General features: G+C 38.7%; 1 protein-coding gene across 2 annotated transcripts; it reads left to right on the top strand.

Annotated features, from left to right (window-relative positions):
• Positions 1-101: 101 nt before the first annotated feature.
• Positions 102-23,916, top strand: GPR180 (G protein-coupled receptor 180). Of its 2 annotated transcripts, none has more exons than XM_087759143.1 (9): positions 102-270; positions 2,729-2,887; positions 6,238-6,354; positions 9,747-9,927; positions 10,131-10,180; positions 13,753-13,910; positions 20,089-20,280; positions 20,638-20,715; positions 22,401-23,916. In XM_087759143.1, the coding sequence occupies exons 1-9, from the start codon at positions 135-137 to the stop codon at positions 22,557-22,559; spliced, it is 1,230 nt and encodes a 409-aa protein (XP_087615269.1). In that variant the 5' UTR covers positions 102-134; the 3' UTR covers positions 22,560-23,916. The 2 variants fall into 2 exon arrangements, with proteins under 2 accessions (XP_087615269.1, XP_087615268.1); XM_087759142.1 differs by having other exon boundaries at positions 6,160-6,354.
• Positions 23,917-24,821: the final 905 nt, after the last annotated feature.

The following is a 24,821-nucleotide window of genomic DNA, read 5'->3' as shown; positions in this document are numbered from 1 at the left end:
TTGGTTCCCGCCTGTCCCGCGCCCGCTTGTAACCCGGAGGGGTGGGGGGGTCACGTGACGCGGCGGCGCGAGCTGCGGCGGGGGGTGGCGGAGGGGGGGGCGGCAGCGGCGGGCGCCGCCGGCGGGGCCCGAGGATGAGGTGGCGGCTGCTCTGGCTGCTGTGCGCCGCCGGTTGGTGGGGCGCCGGGGGCAAGACGCTGCGGGGCGGCTTCGCCAGCGCCGCCGCCCGGCTGGAGCCCTGGCGGCCCGTGGCGGGGTTCCAGTTCCACGGTGGGTGTCCGAGGGAGGGGAAGGAGGGGGGGAGCGAGCGGCTCCGCGGCCCGCCCCTGTCCGCCGTCCTGACACGGGGAGGGGGGCGAGGAGCCGTCGGGGCGCGGCGGGGGAGCCGTTAGGGCGGCGGGGTGCGGGGAGCGGCGGCGGGGCCGGCCCGGCAGCCCGCCGGGACGGGCAGCGGGTCCGCTCCGCGCTGCGGGCGCTGAGGAGCCCGCGGCAGCGCCGGGTGGGGCGGCGGGAAGGAAGCTCGGCCAGAAGCGGGACCCCGCCGGCCCCAGGCGGCGCTGCACCAGGGCAGTGGGAAGAGGAGCCGGTAGCAGCCCCTCGTCCTGCCTCGGCGGCGTCGCCGTTTCTCCGAGAGTGGGAAGGCGCTGCTGCGGGCGGTCGGCGCCGTGCCGCCCCCGGCGCCCCGCAGCCTGACGTGGCGGGGGCGGCCGGCAGAGCGCAGGCGTTGTGACCTCCACGTGCAGCTCTCCTGGAGCTCCAGCGGACGAGGGCAGCGCTTAACGTTGCGCGTCCCTTCCACATCACTGGGGCTTTCTAGTGTCGCCGTGCGTCAGAATGTACGTTCTCACCTGATTGTTCCCAGTGGCTTTTCTTTCCTGTGTTGTTAATTCCTGGTTAGTAGCAATTCCTGATTCTTAGTTAAGAGGCCTGGCAACGGGCTAGAATCCTGTTAGAATGGCCGCTGCAGAAATACAGGTTGGAAATGATTCTCCTTGCTAGAGAAGTTTTACTTTGCAAAAAGGGATATATGCAAGCATGGTGAGCACCATATATAACGAGGCTGTGCTGGTCAGCATGCTTTTCCTATATGCTCAGCCTTTCTGTAGCTTAGACTATTTTCTTTCTCAGTTAGCTTAATGGCAGAGGAGTTCTGCAGAATGCTTTGGAAGACGACCATGAAGATAATACTTCACATATTTACCCAGGCTTCCTCCCAGACTGGGGGAGTAGTGTGAGAGGAAAACAAAAATGTTTGCAAGAAAAAAAAAAATCTACTGGGACACAGGAAAGTGTGACATAAGCCAAGAAGAGTTGGAATGTGACCTTCCAGCGCTGAATGAGAGATGATAGATAGGGTGGGGTTAGCTTGTGGAGTGACTTGAAAGCAGCTAATTATCACTGTCCTAGAAGATAATTGTAGAAGTGCTCTAAATAGATTTAAAGAAAAAAAAGTGCACTGCTTAAATCTGAGAAAAGACTGTTAAGGTTCAAGATGAGTGGTTTAGGTGTTCAGATATAATTTATTCTACAAGTTGATGTTGCATATTTCCTTAGAAATATTCCTCTTTCTGCATGAATACCCACAACTATACGTATTTTGAGTCTTAGTGAAGCCACATGGGCTTTTTTTAGAACCTTCTGTTAATTTTTCAAAATCTTTTATCAGCAACTTAGGTAAACTGTAGTACATATAACATTTTACAGATCCTAGGAGATCACCTTTTTTGAAGTTTTATTGCAGGACCACTATCTCACAGCTGGCTCTGAACAGGCAAACCTTCCTGGCAGAGCCTTATGTGAAGCTGGTAGTAGCCTGTTGACTCGCATCCAGCTGGTGCCTAGGTTAGGTGAGAAAGAAGATTGCTGTGACAGTTTAAAAACCATACAAAGCTTCCTTAAATTTGAATGTGTTGGTGTTCTTGCAGTACTGATTGATTTTTCTTCTCCATTAAATCCTACCTTTTAATTTAGGATACTGTTATGTTAAAGAAGTCTATGGCACTATATAATGAAAGAACTTATCAAAATAAGTTTGAGGATTGTAGAATCACCAGACAAGATAAATTGTGTCAAATGAGCTAGTTCTAAAATGGCTAAAATGTTTCTCTATGTCAAGATGCAGCCTGTAGGTAGACTGACACATTAGAGAACACTTTTGAAGTTTGATTTTCTTTGTATCAGTTTGACATCTGTCATCTATAAATAAGTATTTTAGCTCTAGTCAGTCCATAACATGAAGGTTCATTTACATAAGTTCTTCTGGTATTAGACTCAAGAGCTACCATATGATGCTCATAATCATGCTACAAAGGTCATAAAATACTAGACTTTGAACCAGTTATTGAGACTGATTGAGACACTGTCTTGAACTTCAGAAAATAAAATTTGGGGTGGGAGGAAATAAAAAAAGGTTATCTGGAAGTCTGTTAAAAAAAAAAAGAGGTAAGAGATGGAAGGCTGTTTGTAGTAGAGAAGGTTAATGAAATTTGGGTTATGGTGAAAGTTTAAGTACCATCACAGAGAATCGTGCATGCAGTATTGTATTAATGAGATGTATAGAAATTGTTTCTGAAAGAGTATAAAGACTTTTATGGGAAGTAGTGGTAAAAGTTTAAGAAATAAAGTGAAGATATACTGCTGCCACTTCTGAAAAATCTATGCCATGCTAGCTTTTTGTTTGTAACTGACATGAAGGCAGAGTAGTTGATTTTATTTTTTAAATATCAAGGTGACCATGCTGTTCTGTGTGTCAGAATCAAGAACGTAGCAGTAGCTGTGACAAAAGCAGCTAGACTTCACCTGTTTCAAGCACAGGAATGGCAGAAGCTGCAGAACAGTATCCAAGATCACAGCTGTACAGAGAAGTTCTCTAAAGCTCAGCTGACAAGTGAGTTGCTACTTTTTTCCCCCCTTACAAATTAAGTTATCTCTGTATTTAGAACCCTGTTATCTGTGTGTTTAGAGTATTTATTTCAGTGAATTTGGACTTTGCGTCAACTTAGGTAAAAGCAGGACTTTGGCCTTCTGTAATTAAAAATTATTACAAGGAAATAAAATTGCTTGGTTTGCATCATTTCAGAAGACTTTGTTTGCAAGTTATGATTTAGTATACTGCCAGAAGATGAATAATCCTTGACAAATAATGACTTCAATGTAAACAGCCAAACTTTATGACCAGTTCTAGTCTCGTGCTCTCACTTGTACACAACTCAGAAAGGGTACGTGTTTGGCTGAAGTTTTCATTTACTCATTCAATACAGAGATTTTCTTTTCTTTAACTCCGCTTGGAGTAAGTTTTGTTTGTTTGTTTTAATCTCAAACTTTTCCATAGAAAAGATTATGTTGAGTATTTGAAAGAATTTACAAAGAATACCATTGTAATATGAAACTGAAGAACCTGAGAATCTAAATGTTTCGGACAGTCGCATGTACGGTTTGAATTGTGACTTTTATTGCAGTGGGATGAAAAAAATTAGAGGCAAACTGATGGAGCCTGCTGCAGTTACCTCTAAACTTCTGAAGTGAATGCTTGTAAGGTGGGAGTATGTAGCCCAAGTACACAGTAAAAGGGTAATTTTATACCTGAAAACCTTTTTTCTCTGTTCTTCTCCCCCCGCCCCCCCAACCTCATAATCATTAGCTGTTTGTTTTGTTTTGTTTTGCCCCTGTCTGTAAGGTCATCTGTGAAAATTAATCCGGGTTATGTGGCCTTACTTTGTAACTTGCCTGCATTATCATTTAATGTTTTCACCCTTTAATTTTGTAATTTGGTATTCATTGCTGAACCTCTCATTCAAAAGTTTTTAATATTTGAGCTGATAATTATACTGGTACAGAATATACAGGTTATGTTGTTGTATTTTGTTTATGGAGGAACATTTCTCATTTGTCAGGAGGCTCGCGTTCTTCAATTCTGTGGAAATGGCATTTTTCAAAGACAAGAAAACAAAAATAAAAGGATATTTTCATAGCAGCGCAAACCTGTCACACTTTGTACAAAATGTGTTAGAAATTTTTTTAGTATAGTATCAAAGATGAGCTAATCAGGATAACGCTTAACTTGAGTATCCATCTAAATTTAAAAGAACAGTAAAACATTGAAGCATTCGGTTATGTAACTGGAAGACAAACATATTCAAATAATCATTTTTGCACCATTTATTGATCATAATATTATAAAACCTGCTTAAAGCATAAATTTTCCTTTAAGAAATTAAATTAATATTAGAAACTTAATTGAAATATATCTTAAGTGAATACAGCTTCTTTTTTAAATACATTTCCTCTGTGCGGCCAGAATCCCTAGAGTAACAAATTGATCTCCTGGAACATTGTCATAATGAGATCTTATACAGATGTCACTTCTAAGGATGTAGTTCCCTTACACTTGATCTGAGCTGAACACGAGGTGCTGCTGAAATGACTAGCAGTTGGTCCACCACTCCTGTCTGCCCCAGCAATGCAGTCGCTGTTTTCTACTGTGTTTAGGAATCATGTGACCACAGGGTGAGTTGGATCTGTTTGCTGATCTTGGGAAAAATCAGTTATATTTTTATTTTATCTTACTTCATTTCCTGTGAGTTAGCTTGCAGATTTGATGGAAAACTGATTAAACACGCTCTGTGTGATCCTTAGGCTCGATGCAAATAACACTGTGTCAGAACTCAGCTGAAGTACAGATGGAAAGTAAAGCTACCCCTCTCAGCTGCAGTTTGCCTTTGGATTGAGCACCGTATGAAATCCTAAAACTGTGTTTTTTAAAAATACCGGTTTTTTTTTAAGGGAGCTGTTTCACTTTATATATTTGATTGATATGTAGCTCCAGAGTGGAATGCATGCTTACCATTAGCTACACAAGACAGATTGCCTGTGTTAGAACACTTTTTTCATGTGTTGTCTGCAATTTGTACTTCATGACAATTGCTGCAAAGAGACACATCATATGTTTCTTCCTGGATCTGAATGTTGATCAGTTCATGCCTTCTAAAAACAGAAAATAACTTCTTGAAATTGAAACAAGTTTATTTAAATTATATAAATGTTTTTCACAGGTAGGCTTCAAGTTAGAAATTAGTTCTAAATTTTGTCTACGAAATATTTAGGGATAATGAGTTTGCCAGGGGTTGTTTTGTATGTATGTTTGCACCCTTTTCATATAGAAAGGCCTTTGCATAAAAACCAAACAGTTTGTTCTGTAGAATTTTAATGAAATTTTTCTCTTTCTTCATCCTTAGCCATTGTCATCTTAAACCATTAAGGTGTATTAATCTACAGTCCAGTCATTATATTGTTATTTCTTCTACAGAGGTGACTTTCATTTATGGTTGAGCTGATTAGCACTCAAGCTCAGTAATCAGTGTAACAGTATTTACTATTCTTATAGTTTCACCCAAACGTATAGAGCCACAGATTTAATTTTCAGCAAGTGTTTATTTTGGAGAGATTGTGCATTCGTTAATAGTTGCTCTTGGAAAAAATAGTGGTAAGATCAATGAGAGCAGATGAAACTTCAGTCTCTTACGTAGTTGTTTTTAAATGCAAACTGATTTGAAAAACTCAATTTTATTAGACAATGGTCTCTGCCCTTAGCTGTCAATTGAAATTCAGTCTATTATGGTTTGGGAAAGATGCTATAAAATATGCTAAGTTGCACCTTGAAAGCATGCACACTATTGTTTATCAATCTTGCATGTGGGTCTTCCTGTCCAGTGCTCTAAATGTTTTTGAAAATAGAGTAGAATAAATTTCACAAAGGTATTTTTCATACTGCAGAAGTATCTGTTGGCTGATAGAAAACAGCGAGTCCCATCAATATGGTACTAGAGGGTGGAAGTGTGCTAAGCATGGGAGACACATTTTGCAGTTACTGGCTTCTGGCAGAAGGAAACCCTCCCAGCGAACCCAAAGCTGAGAGATGCAATGCGGTACATATCCTCACCAACCCTTGCTTGCACCTATTTGAAACAAAAGGCGGGAAGAGAAGTCCGGCCTCTGGTGTTACGGTTGGCTTTCAAAACAAAGACTGTTTCGTACTGTATGTAGCTTATAACCTGTATGTGATGTTGTGGATTTAAATTTTATCTTCAGTCAGAGATGAGTTTTCTAAAACCAAACTAATTGAGTATTCACTGCTGTTTGTTTGTTTTTTTTCTTCCAAAGTGACTGTGAACCACACAGAGCAAAATCTGACAGTGTCCCAGATTCCTTATCCGGAAACATGGTATGTGTTTTATGTAGACAAGTTTACCTGCGAGGAGAATTATTCTGAATCCGAGGATATTCAGTTTGAAATGGTCTTACTAAACCCAGATGCAGAAGGGAATCCATTAGATCACTTTAGCGCAGGGGAATCTGGTAAGATTTTTTTTCTTAAAATTAGATTTGTAAGTTAAGGATGTGATCACCCAAACAAATCAGTACTTACTGTGCTTGGAAAAGTGTGACACTGGGGAACGGATATCAGAGTCTCTTGTATTTCAGATTCTATTTTCTCACAGAGAATAAACTTTAATTTTCTGGCATTACAGAAAAATCCTTCCCTTTCTCTAGACTGACTTTCCAAAACTTGCCTAACTGGAAGTATAATGCACAAGGAAAGATAGCGTTGACATCTTTGGTAATAGGTATTTTTCCCCTGTTGAAACTGTAAGCTCCAGCTTGAATGTGAATTTAATCCCTGGTTTTGATTTAATTTGCTTATTTAATTCATGAAACTCCTTAGCTGTGTAAAATTTGATTCTGTGCAACACGAGTACATGCATGATATAACACTTCGCCAATGCAATTTCAGTTCAATGTTTAGGTCTTTCTAAGTATCTTAGTCATCGGCCACAGATTAGATGAGATATTTGTCAGTCCTGATTTTATTTTATTTTAGAAATGCAATTTTAAGTCTTTAAACCTGCAAAGAAAAACTTCTACAATTGTCCTACAAAGAAAAGTCCTACAATTGGACCAACGTAATGTATGCTTTGCTTCAGTGCTTAGCTTCACTGCTCTGGGAGGCCTCATTGACATGTCACTAACCTAAGTCTGTTGTAAGGGAAGAGCCCAATAGGCTTAGTCTGCCTTCATATACACATTTAACCTACATACCCAGAATAAGCCTAATTGCTATGCTTAGAATCGTGTGCCCTGCTGTCATTCTTGGTCTCAAGAGGATATAGAGGGAACAAAGGCAGCTCCCTTTTTGAAAGGAAGAGAATATTCACTGAAACATTTAGCAGAATCGATAAGAAAGCAGCACTCTTAATCTGTTTTTCAAGGCTTATAAGTTGACCTACCTGTCTCTAACTTCTTAATTGTGCTACAAACTTAGCTGACAGTTTTTATTTGGTGAATTCTCTATCCAGAAGTGAATTCTAGGTTAATTTACTTACTCTCAAAAAGCAGTAGTAGCATTCTTTTGCTAAATCAAGGGGCAGAGCAGCTATAAGATATGATGTGGCCCTTAAAAGTTGTGTACAGACCTCCTAGAGAGGCATCTCAGCTCTATGTTAATTTTGTAGGAAGACTTTGAGCACTTGCAAGCAGAACTCTGAACAGCTTACATGCTGATAAATGTGTTGGATGCACGTATTTAGATTTAACAAGTAGGAAACAGGATGAGCTCTACATGCCGTGTCTTCCACGGTTGCAGAGGAACACCTCTGTTTATTCAGAATTAAAACCTGCAACACTGCCATGAATCCTGAAGTTGCATGCCTGTGTCTACTTTCAAAGAACTGACAAGCATTTCTTCTCTCTCTCACTCTCTTAAAACGTGTCTTTGGGGAATAATTTTTGTCCTTTTTCCATAGAGATGTGCAGCATAGAATATTAGGGCATGAAAGAAGAGATCTAGCTTCATTTCTTGGTTCTTTCACACAGGCAACTAAAAACTACATAGTTCCAGATGACTGTAGTTAGGTCACCCTTCACTTTAGTTACTGAAATTGTGGCCTGACACAGGAGATCTCAAAATTAAATGGACTGTAAGGAAAGTATAGGAAAGAACTTGAGGCTGTAACCTTGTGATTAAGATGTTTGCTGTGAGAGAGGAGGAGGCCTGGCTTCTGATCCCTAGCAAGTAATCTTTTATCATTTTATATGGTAGGGTTTTTTACGGAAGACATGGTACCAGCAGAATGTAGGATTTCTAAGGGCAGCTGACCAGGTAGAAAGCATTTTGAACATCTTTGAAGTTAGGTATTTCAAATTCAGGTACATATGTTTTATTTTCTCTGTCAACTCTAGGTTACTTAAAAGTCAGGAAACTTAAAAAAGACAGGTTGAAAATTACCCTTCTGGGTTTTTTTTATAGTTGTGTTTCAGTGCAACTTTCTCTTAAATCCGTTTGGTCTCGAGCGAATCATCCACAAACCATCTTTGGCTGGAAGGAGCTTTCTATCCTAAATGGTTTAGTGTTTATTAAAAGCTAGTTGATTTTCCTAAAGAATTTTCCATGTGTACCCTCATCATGGTAAGAAATAATTTATCTGCAGAATCCTTGCCAACTTCAGTGTGCGTCTTTTGAAGAAGAAAGAGTGAAAGAAAGAATAAGAGATTTGATCTAAAACGCATATTTTTCAGTCATAAATCATACTTTTGTATAGGTATACAAGAGAAGCAGAGTGGCCCTGACATTTTTGTTTTATGAGTCTTTATTACCTTATGCTCTTTTTCTCCCGTTTCACTGTATGTATGTCCAAACTGATTAATTTTAGCCATAGAAGTTCCAGTACTAGCAACTATTCAGAACTCATCCAGTTCTAATGTTCTTTGACTTAGATATTGAAATGTGTATAATTGCTCTCTTTCTAATCTCTGGGTGGAGCTGCTGGAAGTTTTTAGCAGAATTGTTTTGCTGCTGGAGGAAAAACATTGTTCAGAATCTGATTCTGTGGGCTGGAGAAGAAAAACATAATTTTTTTTGTGAGAAACTTCTGTTTACCCATTTTTTTGCTTATAGCTCACTGGCTTTGACCCTTTGGGAGCTCATATGGTGGGTTCCAAAGCTCCCGGACAATAGAAAAGACTTCCAGGATCCAGGTCTTCAGGGAAGCATTTTACCAGACTACTGCCAGATTGAAAATTAGAGGACTTCTGTTCTGTTAATAATATCAAAAACTTAGGGCATTTTTTCAGATTGGTGCGAAAAAATCCACTCTATGAACTTATTGTTCTCTGTGCTATTTTTCTTTCCATTTTGCTTTATGTAAAAGTTTTCTTTCTTGGTCAGCTGTGCTTCTTGGACTACCTACTTTATGTGGAGTAAGAGTGACACCCAGTGGTTAAATAGATTCAACAGAAGTCTGTTCTGGGTTTCTCTCATCTCAATTGGGCTTTTAAAAATTGAAGCAAAAAAAAAAAAGCTAAAAATGAGTCCTTTAATAAATATGTTTCTGACTGATCAAATGGGCTACAATTATTTTCTGTTTATCAATAAACTGTATGCCACTTTATACTATTGTAGTAATTGCTACAAAGCTATTTTTATTTGAACAGAATTTCTCCTACACCCAGAAAAGGTATTGTTGAATAAAAAATACTTTGTCAGGTCAAACAATAATCAGCTCTCTGAAAAATTTCACTGACTTTCTTGGATAAAATAGGGTCTGATTTACACATTTTATCTGTACTGCCACTTTTGTGTGACAGTTACTAAGTGTTTCCCAGTGATTATATAAAAAACATTTTGTTTTAGTTATTTACTGCTAGTAGCAACATTTCTTTATAAAAACTAAGCTGTATTTCTTTTTTCACAGGATTACATGAATTCTTTTTCCTGCTTGTCCTAGCATACTTCGTAACTGCTTGCATATATGCACAGTCCCTATGGCAAACAATTAAGAAGCGTGGACCTATGCATACTGTATTAAAGGTGTTGACAGTTGCATTGCTGTTGCAGGCTGGTTCAGCTTTTGCCAACTACCTGCATTTCTCAAGGTATCTTTCCTTATTTTTGCTTTCAGTCTTAAGACTTGAAGAACATTGTGTTGTAAAGATCAGTACATGATCTTTCCAGTGGTGATTGTGACAAAACATAGGACTGACTTTTTAGAACTGTGTCATTGCCTAAATGTACTTTTAAGAGAGAACACACGTTTAAGATTCTCACTTAAAGATACCATCTTTTATTCTTCTATCAGTTACTCTAGAGATGGAGTGGGAGCACCTTTTATGGGAAGTCTGGCAGAATGTGAGTATGCTTGTCTACTGTTTCTTACATATTCCTACACATTAATCTGTATAGTACATTACCAAATCCTGTTGTATTACGATCTTGGACCATACCACTGGATCTTTAATATAAAATACTAAAAGTTGCTCTTCTGAAAAACAGGCTTTATTCTGGATGTTTACAATAACTGTATTTAAAGTTATACAAGTGTGATATAGTTTAGGATTTTTAAAAATATTTTCTTGTCTGAAGATTCCATCCTACAACCACTTAAAATATGCTTATCATGTGAGTAAACGTTTCAGTACGTTGAAGGGTTTTGCGGAGTTTGCGTGGTCTAGAGTAGTGAAGCTTTTGAGGAAACTTAATCATATTTTATGGAGTGTGTCATTTCACTAGCAAATTTAACATTGATTATAATTTAAAAGTAAGCATTTTATAGCACAAGTTATATGATTAGAGTGATGCAGAAAATGCCTGTGTAAAGAATTGATGTTAACAAAGCATTTTTCTCCACTCTGCGTAGATATTCTGAGTTCTCATTGAAACTGAATTCCTATAACATCCCTTCCCAAAATGCTCTAATTTACTGCTGCTGGATTCTTCAGGGTTAAACATCGTTGGGTTTTTTCCTGTAGTTCACATTTGAAGCATTGGAGGGTTGTTTCTGAGCAAATACATTGCCTTTTGATTGGCCTGAAGCATCCCAAGAAAGTAGTACTGTGGTGGTACAAGATAGCCTTGGAGAGTAACAGCCTATATAGAAAAATATTTCCCTTCCTGGAGTTCATGGAGAAGCTTGCAGTTGGAATTAACAGCCTCTTGATGGCACTTGGCACCACAGTAATTGCCTCTTTCTTGTTTTAACCATTTGAGTTAGCAGCTCCTTGCAGCCTCTCCAGCAACTGTATTATTAAACTTTCCCTCTCATCTCCTGAAATTAAATTAAATAGAGAATATGGAGGTAGTCATAACTCCTCCACAGTGAGAAACCCAGTGTTAACTACACAGCCAGAACTTGAGATGCATGTTAGATTTTCTGTGTATGTATCATAGTGAAGAGCCCACTTTTATTTGCTTAAAGGTTAAGAATAAAATAATTTTTTTTAATCAATAGCTGAATTCCTTAAATTAAAGAGTTTTCCTTTCCTACTCTTTTTAAGATTCGTGGTTTCCAAAACAATAAAAGAGCAGAAGTAATAGAAATGTGGAAGGTTTCAGTGTCAGTTACACTTCTGAAGAATGGCTGATAGCAAGTAGTATAGTTTGAAGATGGAAGATGCTACCATTTTTCCTATATCAGAACAGAAATCTGAGTTAAAAGTAAATGGTAAAATTTCTGTTGACTTCAGCAGGGCCAGAATTTCTTTCTAGAAACCTGTTCAGACACTATCCCAAGCAATTATTCTTTTCCTAACTTCATTTAGTCTTTACCATGTATGAAGACCTCACCCTCAGTCTAATTTATCGATGAAGTTAATCATATAAATCACACAAATAATGCTGGCACTCAAAAGCATCACAAATAGTGATCTTTTAACTTTTGATAAGATCGAAATGTGAAAAGTCGAAGAATATTACTATGCCCGTTGAACAGACAAAAAAGCTTAATTGTGATGAAATCAGACAAATGCGGTATCAGCTCAGTAGCATGTGACTTTACACTGACCCTGGATATTGTGGGATTATTGTAACTTTACAAATTTCTCTCAACCTTCTTACTTTCTGGCAAGGTGTATGAGATGTCAAAGATTAAAGACGGTACTGAACTTTTGTCTTAAACCATTTTGTCTGGGAACCTACTTGAACTGTTGCCACACTGAAGCAAGCGCAATATCAATATCCAGGATGTGACTGAGAGATGATGTCTGGCTATAACTTATAGGGCAAGTTATCTTAAGGAGTGACAGAAAATAAAATGCTCCCGAGAACGTCCAGATTTGCTCAGTCATTTCTCTAGCTTGGATTTGTGACACTGGTTTGGCACGCCTTGAGCTCACATAACAATGTAACAATTTTTTCTAGCGAGTACTATCCATAGCTAGCAATGTAAAATAATTCCGAGATCATTTTGCCCAAAATCAGTGCCTGCTCATTTTATTAAACAATGAGCAAGTTTGTATTTACTAAAAGCTCTTGACACTTCTTAAACAGCAAAGGTGTATGAACACATTAAGAAGCATTTAAGCATACAAACTCTGAGAATACCAAATATATCCCAGGAAAAACGTGTTGAAGTCTGTTTTATATCCATATTTTGCTTGTATTGCTGAGTGTCAGGGAAATATTGTAGCTCATCTTCATTTGACACGCTTCCCTGTGTGCATATTAATCTCTGTACACTGGCAACGTTTTCTGTTCCAATATTTTTAGTAAATATGGAAGTACATTTCTCTTTTATAATACAGTCCAGTTGTATAAAAACAGAAGGATCTGTTTTGCTTTTGATTACTGTTTGCTTTTGTGACAAATATTTTTCTTGTATCCAATAGTGTAAGTGAAAATTACAAATAAGGAACAAATTTAATTGGACTAAAATATTAATCAAGTGAAAAAGAAAGCATTGTTATGTGTAGTGCCCAATCTCTAGTTTCTGAACCAAATTTGCAATTTACCTAATATAAGGATCAATTTTTCTTGTACATCTCTGCTATGCCAGTACAATGAGCCGGTTTACTCTCAAGTCCAAACACCAACTTAAAAATTGTTCGATAAGTTTCAGTCAAAAACTTATCAGGTCTAAATCTAACAATCACCCAGAAAGAAATCTTCAGTTCTTTCTACTGTCAGTAGTACTTTAGCAAGGGTAACAAGTAAAGGCTTTAATATGTTCTAGCTTCAAGTTTTCTTTTTTCAGATACAGCTTCAAACACAGGTTTGAGACAGTGATTAAGAATGTACCTTTATGGAGCATGTGTTAATTGTTCCCAAACAGAGCAAAAAATGGACATAGCAAAATGAGGCAAAGGTAGTTTGCATTTAATGAAATGAAACACAGGCAAGTTGTTGCTCCAAATGAAGTTTGTGTTAGGGTTATTCATTATATTTTCCCCTTTAAGTATGTGAGAGTGGAATTTGTCCTAAATATTTGTGCGTTCTGTTGCAAGCTACTGCATCCTTCAGACAAAGTGCAATTAAAGTACAATGCAACTATCTGATTTTTGAACAAAAGTCTTTCAGAGCAAAGGAAGGAGGAGTTCATTTCATCATGTTTCATATTTGCAGTGTGATTAACATACATATGATTTTAGTTCTTTAGCGTTTATAAGTCTGTTTATGCAGATGGACTCTGCCCAGAAGCCCAGACTTCTTTGACACAAGAGTGGGATTTGGAAAGATGTGGCGCTGTGCCCATGTTGTTGCAGAATTGCAGCATAACTAGAGCAAAGCTGATAGTGATCTGTTTGATCACTGGAAAATACTCGAAATATCCACATTTTGTGGCAAAGCAACATCAGCTAGTCAAACTATCATCAAAATTATGAGGCATAAATGTTCATCCTTCATTTGTGGGTATATAGAACATTTCTCTTTGCTTTGGAAAAAACTTTATTTTTTGTGTCACTCTGTTTTTCTTTTGTTTTCAATAGTGTGTGACATAGTCTCACAGATACAAATGCTGTATTTATTGTTGAGTCTGTGTATGGGTTGGACGATAGGCAGAATGAAGAAATCTCATGGCAGACCTCTTCAGTGGGATTCCACTCCAACATCTACTGGCATTGCTGTGGTAGTTGTTGTGACACAGGTTTGTATTTTATATTCGTTCTTATACTGAAATATACAGCTGCTGTTAAGTATGACAGATCTGTGAACCAACTAATTTCAATATTTTATGAGGGAGGGAGTATCAAGACTGGAAAAATAAACCCACAGCATTATGTGCACCCAGTATGTCTAATAGGTAACAACACCTTCTCTTTACTTTAACAATTTAAGGTGCAGCTCCACAGTATGTTTTTGTTCAGCAGTAAAACCACTTAAGAAGTTCCCACAGATTTCCAAACTCCTGGTTGTGCCAATTGTTTGTAGCATTATACTGTAAACCAGATCAGTGGAATAATTTAGATCGGAGAGGGGGGGGAAAAAAAGAGAGATTTCAGCACAGTCATTTTGCTGATCTAATTTATAATGTGGTCCTATAAATAGTTGTAGTCAGTACAACTGCGGGGTTGTGACTATGTTGTGGGGGGTTAACAACAAGCAGCATGAGAGGAAAGATGAGAAAAGCTGCTGTGAGAAATTCTCTCTGTCACAAAAAAAAAAAATTTAAATCCTCAGTGTCCTCTTAGAACCACTCAAACAGGATGTCTAATGGTCTTTTCAGTCAATATAAGGGAGTTCTTGAAAGGTTCATGTGCAGGATTGGTCTTGCAAATACACAAATGGTCTGACACATAATTTCATTCAAATATTTTTCCATTAGTATAAATTACAAAGTCAAGTAAACCAGTAACTTAAAAGTAAATTGTAATGGAGATCATCCAACCCTGGTGGTGCCTTTTGTAAACAAATTTTTTAAATCACAGCATAAAGCCAAGAGAATCTGAAAGCCATTGCGAAAGAGAAGAGCAGGGAGAAACTGGAGACAGTAATGAGGAAGAGATTATATGGAAGATTTTGTGCCATTTGAGTAGTATCTGTAATTAGCGCTGCTTCCAAACTAAATAAGTGGACTGCGAAAACATTAAGAGTAGCTGGGGGGTGACATTTCTTGCTAATTAAGAATATAAACCAAAGGCTATTAAGGTCAATGGGACAGTTGAAATTTAAAGATAGGTTCATTCCACCTTACTTTGACACCCATGTAGCACCAGAAATTTTACATGCCGGTAGTAAAGACGACTTCTAAAGTATTTAATTTTATTCATGCCTCTCTCCACTTGTACATACATATAGCTGTGTTAGTACTCTGTCACTTGAGAGTGGAAAGTTTTTCTTGTTGTTTCCTTTTTACTATGCATAGAAAGGACGCTCAGTATCATCAGCTTGATCTTTTTTTGGTTGTTACTTGTGGTAAAAATTGGGGCAGGTACCACGCATATATGCTGCTTCCCCCAGTACTGGTCCATTACACTTGTGTTGGCTCTTCGCACACCACTGGAGCATTGGCACAAAATTGCGTCAGCACCCCTGTCTCAGTGTCTGCTGTCTCTAGCAAAAGTTCCCGGACACCAGGAGTATCCTTGCCCTTTCTGGAGAGGATGTTCTCCATTTCATGGTTCAGTACTTACAAAATATACCTTCTGCCAGATTTCTTCTCATTCATACAGAATGTGGCTGTTAAGCCTTGGGGAGCAGGATCCAGACCACATTGCCTCTATTAAAGGTGGTGAGCTCAAGACTTCATTCTCTGGATTAGTCTGTTGTTCACTGGCCTGTCTAGATTGACATGGGTGTTGGACCTGCTGTAACAGGGCAATCGGTGATCACTTTTAATGAGTAAAAACCTAGAATAACGTCCTTTCTGTCCTGCTCTTTCCCAGAGATTCTTATGGGAGAGCCAGCTTCCTCCCATGCCAGAGGCTGGACAGACTTACATGGATAATCAGAGATGTTCTGAGGACTTGCTGTGGAGGGTGCTGGAAACCACATGCATTACCCTAATGCAGCAGATAGAGATGGAACCATGTTAGTTTTATGGACATTCTACACTACCTAGCCTCATCTTATCTTCAGGGAAGTCAAGAAAGTGGATAGCCTGGGAAAACATGTTATTCTTCAACTTAACTGCACTTTTGACTGGCACACTATCTGACCCTGTTTGCCTGCTACTAGTTCAAATTACTCAGCAAATTTTCAGGGTTTTTTCTCCTCTTTGTACTGATGCTATGGATTCTTTCTTTTTGTTCTTTCAGAAACACCAGCAATTTTCCAGGCTGTGTTTACAGGTTACCATCAGTGTAGGGTGGACACAGCCTCCTAGTCAGCAAATCTCTTGTGGTCTTTGTGGCTGCAAAGAGGTAGCATCTCAAAGGAGGGACAAGTCTGTCATTCAGCATCTCCCTTTGCCTTAACTTGTTCTTTATTTCAGCCTCAGAACAAAAGATTCCCAGGCCTCTCTGTATTCATTAAAGATTCCAGTCTCTGCTGCTGAGACACAAACTTTGTTCAAAACTTTATTGATGGCAGGCCTTTCTCATCCCATAGACCTGAGCAGTTTCAGCTTTCAGGACTGATTGGAGTGGAGGCAATGATTCTAGAAAGACAGGTGATCACTTTGAACCTGACCAAAATGATGTAGAATCTTAACTGCATTAGATGTCACGCTTCACAGGGGTTCTTGGGTACACCCCAAAGGTGTGCTCAGAATGAGCTCTGCCTCTGACCTTGGATCTAAACCATTTTTTACTGTACTGGCATTGCATGACATCAGATAACCAAATGCTAGATGTGGTTAGAAGCAGCTAGTTAATCCACTTTGCCTTGCTGCTGCTTTTAATTTCCCTTTTGCTTCCCCCTTCCCCTTGCCTCTCAGATGATCTGTCCCATGAGAACCTGCCTTTACTGGAGATTAGTATGTTACCTTGGTTTGCCATAAAGTCAGTGTTGGCATAGCGAAGGGGAGGAGGGGTTCTACCATAATTGTTTCTTCATGACAAAAAAGAATAGCGTCTGCTTCTTCATTGTATGGATGTGGAGGTTCAGCTTGTATATCTGGAACATCAGGATGATGTTCGTGGCAAACATTCTTCTAGCACTTGAAGAGGAAGACCAGTACTGGACAGTGGTTGGTGTCCACTGTGAACCAGGATAGGTCAAAATTATGTGCAGGTGAAGTCCGGCATTTTGAACAGTGTATTATGTAAACAAGGAGATGGTCATTCTCCTTTACTTTATGAAGAAGCAGTTCTGACTTTAATGTTGGACACAGCTAGTGCGAGTCAGCTCTTCAGCTACCTAGCTCATACAATTCTTTTGTCTACAGCCAAAACAGAGTTGTTCTTCTGGATAAAAATTAGGATTTCCCCCCTGATTTCTTCTCAGAGCTCAAACATAGTTCTGCTCACTGCCAACAAAAAAAGTCTCTGGTATCCACTTCAGCAGGTTGGTGTTGGTGCTTTTTCAGCTTGTTCCTGATATTGCAGCTAAGTGAGCTGATGTATGCCTTTCTGTGGTCAAGGTAAGGGACTTCAGGGCTTATTTACCTTAATTTCTCACACATAGCCAGCCAAAGAGATTTTGACTTCAAGATCATGATTGTCCATGAAAGCTCTTCCTTCATTGAGAACAGATTGCCTAATCCAGTATAACCTAGAAACACTCGATAGCACAGATTGCTCTTTTATAGGATCCTGCTCTTCTCCGGTGGGAACAGTCCCAGCTTATAGTAAGTGCAATGACACATATTTACCTTGTCCAACTTTCCAGTGAGCTGCACTGACAGTTCCATCTCTGCCTCTAATGCCTCTGCCTTCTGCTTATTTTGGAATAATCTAATGAAGCTGAAGGAAGCTGGACTTCTGTGATCTTACATTGCTGTCACTACACAGTCTTTGATCAACTGATTCCTGTGTTGTTTACACGGTTTACAGTCTTTAAAGGGCTAGTCCAGAGCATACCATGCCGTCAGACGCTATTTTCTCATGAGGATTTGAGCTTTGTTCTCATGATTCCTTTACTCCAGCTCTTTGTCGTCATCTCATGAAAGTGACTTCCTTCATTGCTGTTGCTATTGGTGTAGCTTAAGGAGAATTCAAACCCTCATGAGTTCTGTTTAAGGTTATGCGATCCCTGGAATCTGCCTAAAGTTTCTTCTTAAAGCAGTATCACAGTTCCATCTCCCATCAGCCTATATTTCTTCCCCCCCCCCCCCCCCCAGATGCATGCATTTGTTGGGAAGATTCTATACATAGGTGGAGGGTTTTTAAAATTTTCTTAGACAGTGTATGTCTAGTTCAGGGAAGTTTAATACTTTGGTTATTCCCAAGCGTAAATGTCAAAAAGGAAAACGCTCTGTACCAGACTGCAGTGATTTTGTAACTGGTAGAACCCTTGCTTGTTGCCTGGGCATGTTCTACCTGGACTGAAATAACTTCTGTGATAGAAATTCGTTAATTCCATGACAAAACTAGTGCTGTAGATACAACTTGACCAAACACTGTCTTATTTCAGTCTTACTCCTTGACAGAATTCTCAGTCAAGTAATTTGATCATTTGAAGACGTTGCTTGGAGTTACCCAGAAATGGAGTGTTATGGTGGGAACATTTGAAGCATGTTCGTCAGATTGTTTACTAGTAATCAGTGGTGTTCAAGGCGTGCATGCTTCACGTCTGTCCCTCTCCCATCCTTCCATTTTCCGTCCAGCTAGTTGAGGAGTGACTGCAATGACAGCAGCCATACTTGCTGTGTCATGGCCTAGGTAGGGGAGGGGAAAAGCGAGAGAGTACTCTCTAAGGATATTCTAAGTGAAAATGATCCTGTCTTGACTGATGAGACTCAAGGACACCTACCTTTGGAAGGTACAGGTGGATTACACATTTAAAAAAAAAAAAAGTTAATTTCAGTAACCTTTTAGTCTTTATGTAGTTAATGTAGTGAGAGAACCTTTGAATGTGTTCAGAAAGGAATCTGACTAATTTAGATTTCTAAATTGAGGCATACAATGTCTGCTTCTGAAGGCCTTCAGAGCTACCTCACTCATATAAATCAAATTTGCCTACCTTTCTTCAGAAAGCCTGCTTCATTAGACACCTGAAACCTAAGTGCAAGTTAGATGTGTGCAGTAGGTGGACTGGATTCCAGTGCATATGCAAGTCTTAAAATGCCATTCAGCTGCTACATGATGCTGGGAGAGTCTAAACTTTATGGGTATTCTAATTTATAACTTTAACATTCCCAAAGTCTTAAAAAAGTATTCTTCAGCAAGACCCAATTTTTATGCAACAAGTAGGCGCCTGCCTTCTACCCAACTAAGATTCAGAAACTAGGCACTTCGTAGTCTGTTTTTCCTTAGAGAATCTATCAATATTCTTTCTCACAGTGCTCCTACAAAATTGGATTCTGCAGCAAGTGGATGTAGTGCTGAGAGTTAAGGAGGATTACGATCTTTCGTGTAGTTGTCTGTCGGCTAGAGCGTTCGTCCAGATGTTGGAACGGCATTTGGAACCTGTGACACTCCCTTTCCTAGACCCTAGGAGGTTTCCGAGCCAGTTGCTTGCAGAGTCGGGCTCGCTCGCTGTTTCTGACCTAGCTGATGTTGAATTCTTTTCTCCACAATGGCACGGCTTCAATGGAGGGGGTGGAGAGTGGCCCACCCAAGAACAGCCTATAGCCTGGCAGTTGGGGCCCTCTCCAAGGAGGTGGGAGATGTGAGCTGGATATCCTTTAGGCAAAGAAGGGAATTGTGGGAGATCCAGGTTCAACCTGGGTGAATGCTTGAGCCTTTAGGCTATTGTGTAAAAGGGGCAGCAGCACCACCCTCTTACTTCCCCATCTTTGAAAAGAAAAGTGAATCCTGTTAGGATTTTGAAAGAAAAGGCGTAGTCGCCTGCCTTTGAAACAAGCTTTACAGGTTGTGGGTCTCAGGTGGAAGGAGACACCTCCCTGTAGCTCTGTGGAATCACTTCAGTGGGCTTCCTGCTGAGTAGGCCGACTGTTTAAACTAGATGATTATTTTGGATCTTATGCTAAGGTGCCACATTCCTTCTATCCAAATTAGAGGAAACTTTAACTTGTCAAACTTTCTAAAAGTTATGGAATGCAAGAAGTGAGGCTCTGTTCCTGCCAGTTGCACTTGGAGTAATAGGTGGTGCCAAAAAGCAGTTCAGGCTAGGGGATTTTTGTGTAACATGGCGGTCTCCAACAAGCAGAGCGGAGCATGACCAGTTGTGCAGATAATTTAATCTGTGATGGGAAGATTAATTGAGGTTTAGCGTAACCTTGTTTATTCTAAATGTACTCTGCTGTTGTTGTTCCTTTCCAGAGCTTTTTATTAATCTGGGAGCAGTTTGAAGATACGAATCACCACAGCTACCATTCACACCATGGCTTAGCAAGCGGACTGCTTATTGGCCTCAGAGTTTGCCTAGCTTTGTCACTGGCTGCTGGTCTTCACCAGATCATCACAGCAGAGAGAAGCACGCTGAAAAGGGAGTTCTATATCACCTTTGCCAAAGTATGGGTTACATCAGGGAAACTAATCCCTTCTGCTGTAAATATAATTGTGGCATGCAGTTGACTGAAGCACTAAACTCTTTTCCTCCTTAAGAAAGCTAATGTTTAAGTGTCTGATTTGATTAAATTGCACCCTGTCATCATACTCTGAGTAGTCATTTTAATTTGACAAGGAGTATAGAGCTTTTTTAAACAGAAATCCCACCTTTCATTGTGTGGTTTTCATTCTGTTGATTGAAAATTAAACAATGGGTTCATAAAATAGACAGAAATGTAAATGCAGTTCCTCTAACTGTCATCTCTTTCTTCTAAACTGGCACGTAGTCATTTTATAACTTATACTCATCTTCTCTTTCAGGCCTGCATTCTCTGGTTTTTGTGCCACCCATGTCTTGCAACCATTTCTGTAATATTCAGAGAATATCAAAGAGAAAAGGTATGTACAGGCAAGATAAAAGAGATGGAATTTGAATAGTAGTTGTTCTTCATGTTCAGTGTTTGTTAGCAAACTCATGCTCTTAGGCTGTTAATCTTATGACCCCAAAGCAACTTGAAAAGTCTTAGTCACACAGCTCTCATTGATGCTAATGTGAGTCATATTTTACAAAGGCATACAGGGCTTGAATCATCTAAGGGTAATCATTCCTAGGTTAAGGGCGGGGGGGGCGGGGAGGGATTGTTAAGTCAAAGGAAAATGTGGAGGGGGTGTTTTTTATTGTTTGCTTGTTTGTTTTTTAATTAAAAACACCTTGGGGATTCTTTTAACAAAGCTAGTAGAAAGATAAATCAGTGGATTTTTTTTGTTGTTGTTTGCTTTTTAGTCTTCATCCTTTAAAAGCTTTATGTGGCTAAATAGGTCAGGGAACCTGTAGCTGAACTGTATTCTTTAGATTAAGAAATCTGTCCAAATATGTAGTTTGGTTTGTAAGCTCTAAACAGTTAAAAACAAAGGTGGACTCACTGGGTTTCTTGGTTGCTTAAACATATAGGGAACTAGAAAACTAGTGTGTGGAGCCTGCCATGTTCAGATAAAGTGCACTATTCTCAGGTGATTGACTACCTCATTCCAGGGTAGAGTTTGCATCTTTTCTTTATGGCTATAACCATCTGTGCATTTTTGGAAACTGAGCTTTTATTGGTGTAGAGGATAAGCAAGGGAAAGAAAAAGGTTCCACTAAAAACATATAGTAAATGAAATACCACGTTTGATTTTAAAAAAAAAAAAAAAAAAGAGAGAGAGAAAAAATAAATCTAGGGAGGAAAAAAAGACCCCCCTAGAGCAACTAATGAAGAGACTTTTCATTGTTGCTTGATGAAAACATCATCAGGGCAGGGGGACGATCTCTAGAGGTAGGATTAGTAAAGGAAATTTTTGCAATATTTTGAAACTTTTAGCTTACTGAAGGGAGATTACCTTTGCTCTGCTCTTACATTTGGGCAAGTTTAACCATTGTGTGCAGCTGCAGTTCCTACATTATGTTAATTTAGCCGTGTTTCCTTCTTTGAATGCACTTCAATATAGTAAAGCAATGCATGATCAATATATACCATATTTGTTTAAGAAAAAACATCTATTTTAAGATTTTCTTGTTCATAAACTTAGACTTTTGCTTTCTCAAAAACAGTAGTTACCTTTTTGCATTTGATAAATACTGCCTTACACATCTTTTACAGATGAAGCCTTGCACTGAGAAGCAGTCTGGCTAAGTGAGACTGATAAATCACTATCCTCACAGCTCTATGACTCTGCTAGTGCAGTGTTTTCAGGCTTTTTTTTCCCCTGCTCTGTTTGTTGTAAGAATAGAATATCTAAACATCACCTCTGCTTGTGAAACTGCATGGGTGGTGAATTGCTAGTCTGAAATTCCCCGGAACAGAGACCGCCAGAAGGGTTATGTGACTTGCCCAGGGCTATCTACTGATTTAAAAACACCCAGGTGTGAGAGTCTGAATCCTGGACTTGAGATTCGTGTTCAAATCTTTTGTAACTGCAGCAGTATTAAAAGGTTTAAAGTTAAACCTCAAGCACTGACACAGTATGCTGATAGAAATTTATTTTGGGTTGTTTGGTGTTAGGGTTTTTTCACTTACTTTTTCCTTTTCTCTCTTTTTTGTCTCTAGATTATTACCATAGGGGTTATCCTCTGTCAGTGCATCTCCATGGTTATCCTCTACAGACTTTTTCTATCTCATAGCCTATATTGGGAAGTATCTTCACTGTCATCAGTGACATTGCCACTAACAGTATCCTCTGGACATAAAAATCGACATCACTTCTGAGATGTTTAGGAAGAATACATTATTTAATAAATGTGCAATAATGACCTAAATACACAAGTATTTTTGTTACAGGTGTGTGATACATTGGTTTCACTGGAAAAGTGAGTGATAATATCGGGGCACTTCACAGACCTTTGGTCTGACAAAGTCCCTAGATTAATCTGTTAAAGGTATTGTGGAGTGGAAAAATCCATAATTTGAATAATTATATATTGTTTATGTGTGGCATGTGGTGCTGAGCTGTGTCACAGAAAAGTACAATGAATCTTTTCTCTCCCATTCACAGCCACAAAAAATGTCCTTACTTTATATCAATACTAGGTTTGAAGATCTTATAAAATGCAGTTCTTAAAACATCCACAAGCTCAAACAAGTCTGAAACAGGCCAGTTGTGAAATTGGCGTGATGTGTAACGATGAGTACAAATTCTCTTATTTTCATGCTTTAGAGAAAATGCATTGTATGTGTAAGTATAAAAGAAGGGTGAAACCAAAGAGGGAGAGTCCTCTAGAAGACACATGTAACATGTTCACAACTGACTGCGAGAAACTTTCCTTTATTATTGGTGTAAAAGAAAAGCCTTTTTTGCAACTAATGTTCATACTGGTTAAAATTTTAATGGGAATGAAAACAGGGTTCATATCTGCCCCTTTTTTTTTTTTTTTTTAAATAAATGTAACTAAAATTTTCATCCAGTAATGAAGGTCTGAACAGTATTTGAGGCTTAGAAGACATAGCAATATAAAGGTAATTAAAACAGCAGGCTCGCATCTTTTAAAGGGGAAAAAAAAAAAAAGGCAAAGAAAATGGAATGGGTGATGTGGTACTAGAATTTTAATCCTGATATAATTCATTTCTGTTACATTGAGGATTCAATCATAATTAAGCCATATACACAGATTAAATTAACAGAAGCATTTCAAATAAATGTTGGTTTCAGTCATCAACTACCCATGAATTCCTGCCCAAGGATACTTAATCAGGATTAAATTTTCTATGAATAATTGAAAAACAAAATACTCACTGGATTTGTTATAATCCATGTTGGCACTGGGTTCTAAGTAGTTGCCATCTTCCATCCATTGTAATAAAGCCATACTACTTTGTGATGCCCTAGCATTCAGAAAGCCAGTGTAAATATATACTTTATTGAAGTGCCTATTTATTGAGTATGATTAAATCATGCTGACGCTTTTTTTCCTTCATAATAAGACCATACCTATTGCCATTGTGACTGAAATCTTTCTTTTTGGATTTAGTTTATTATTTGTCAAATTTTAGACTTCTTTTCATACATGTGTGTTTCTCCGCAACATGGATTTTATTTTCTAGTAAACGAATGTTTGTTTCTTCTTAACAGTGTGTATTTAATTATGTCTCTATGAAAATGCGAAGACACCAGGGTTCTAGCTTTAAAATAGCACTAACTTTTCCATTCACGTTTGCCTCAGTTGCAAGCATAGTTGAAACATAAGTCTATTCCATTTTAGTTTAGAGGCAAAACTAGACATTTGCCTTTGACTAAGGCAAAATGGCAACATGACAAAGTTGCTCATTAAATCATCTCCTTTCTTATTGTTTGTAATTCAGATCAAGAATGGCAGGTTGAGGCTGGAAAAGATGAGATATTATGATTTCACACAATCTTCAGAATGATTAAAAGATTAATTATTACATTCCTCTGATAACCACACAAAAATATTATTGGTTAAAACTTCAGTCTTTATTTCACTGCTTATCTCTGTACTTTTCATCTTCTCAAGAAAAAAGCATCCTGTTTTTGATAAGTCTCCAATAATGCAGTAGAAGAGTTCTATCTGTCCGCATGTATAAGACATGAAACTCACGCATAAAACAGAATTTTCTGATAGACACAAGAACTGCTTTACAGTTTATGATCAGTCATGGTAAAAGTTTTAATCTATGCAGAAAAAAGTATGTGACTTTCAGAAGAGGCGCTCTTGTTTGTTTTATTCTCCAGAAGTATTTTCTTCCTGTAGTTCCTCCGACTTCAATCTGTTGGTATTAAGGTAAATGGTATCTTAATTTCACCTTGTAAATACACCCTACAACAATTCATAAAATGAATTCATAGGTAATCTGAGTGTAAATATGAAGCATAAGATGTTGTCTCTTAATCTTTTCCAGAGTGCCCCATAAGTCAACAGGTAACATTATCCTCTCTTAGTTTGGCATCGAATCCAACGATTTGAAAATAAAATTTTAATTTTGCTATTGATGTAACTGGAGCAATTAAGTGTC

This window comes from Nipponia nippon, unplaced genomic scaffold (assembly GCF_047370975.1).
Source record: "Nipponia nippon isolate SJK-2023a ecotype South Korea unplaced genomic scaffold, ASM4737097v1 scaffold_2, whole genome shotgun sequence".
NCBI classification, from domain to species: Eukaryota; Metazoa; Chordata; class Aves; order Pelecaniformes; family Threskiornithidae; genus Nipponia; species Nipponia nippon.
Note: the sequence above shows the minus strand (reverse complement) of the source record. Positions and strands in the feature narration are given on the sequence as shown.

What these genes read in the sequence shown, in the direction of transcription:
- GPR180 (XM_087759142.1), top strand. Translation starts at nt 135, where the DNA reads ATGAGGTGGCGGCTGCTCTGGCTGCTGTGCGCCGCCGGTTGGTGGGGC. An exon ending in CTTTAGCGCAGGGGAATCTG is followed by an intron (nt 6,355 to 9,746) that starts GTAAGATTTTTT and finishes CTTTTTTCACAG; the next exon opens with GATTACATGAATTCTTTTTC. An exon ending in TATGGGAAGTCTGGCAGAAT is followed by an intron (nt 10,181 to 13,752) that starts GTGAGTATGCTT and finishes TGTTTTCAATAG; the next exon opens with TGTGTGACATAGTCTCACAG.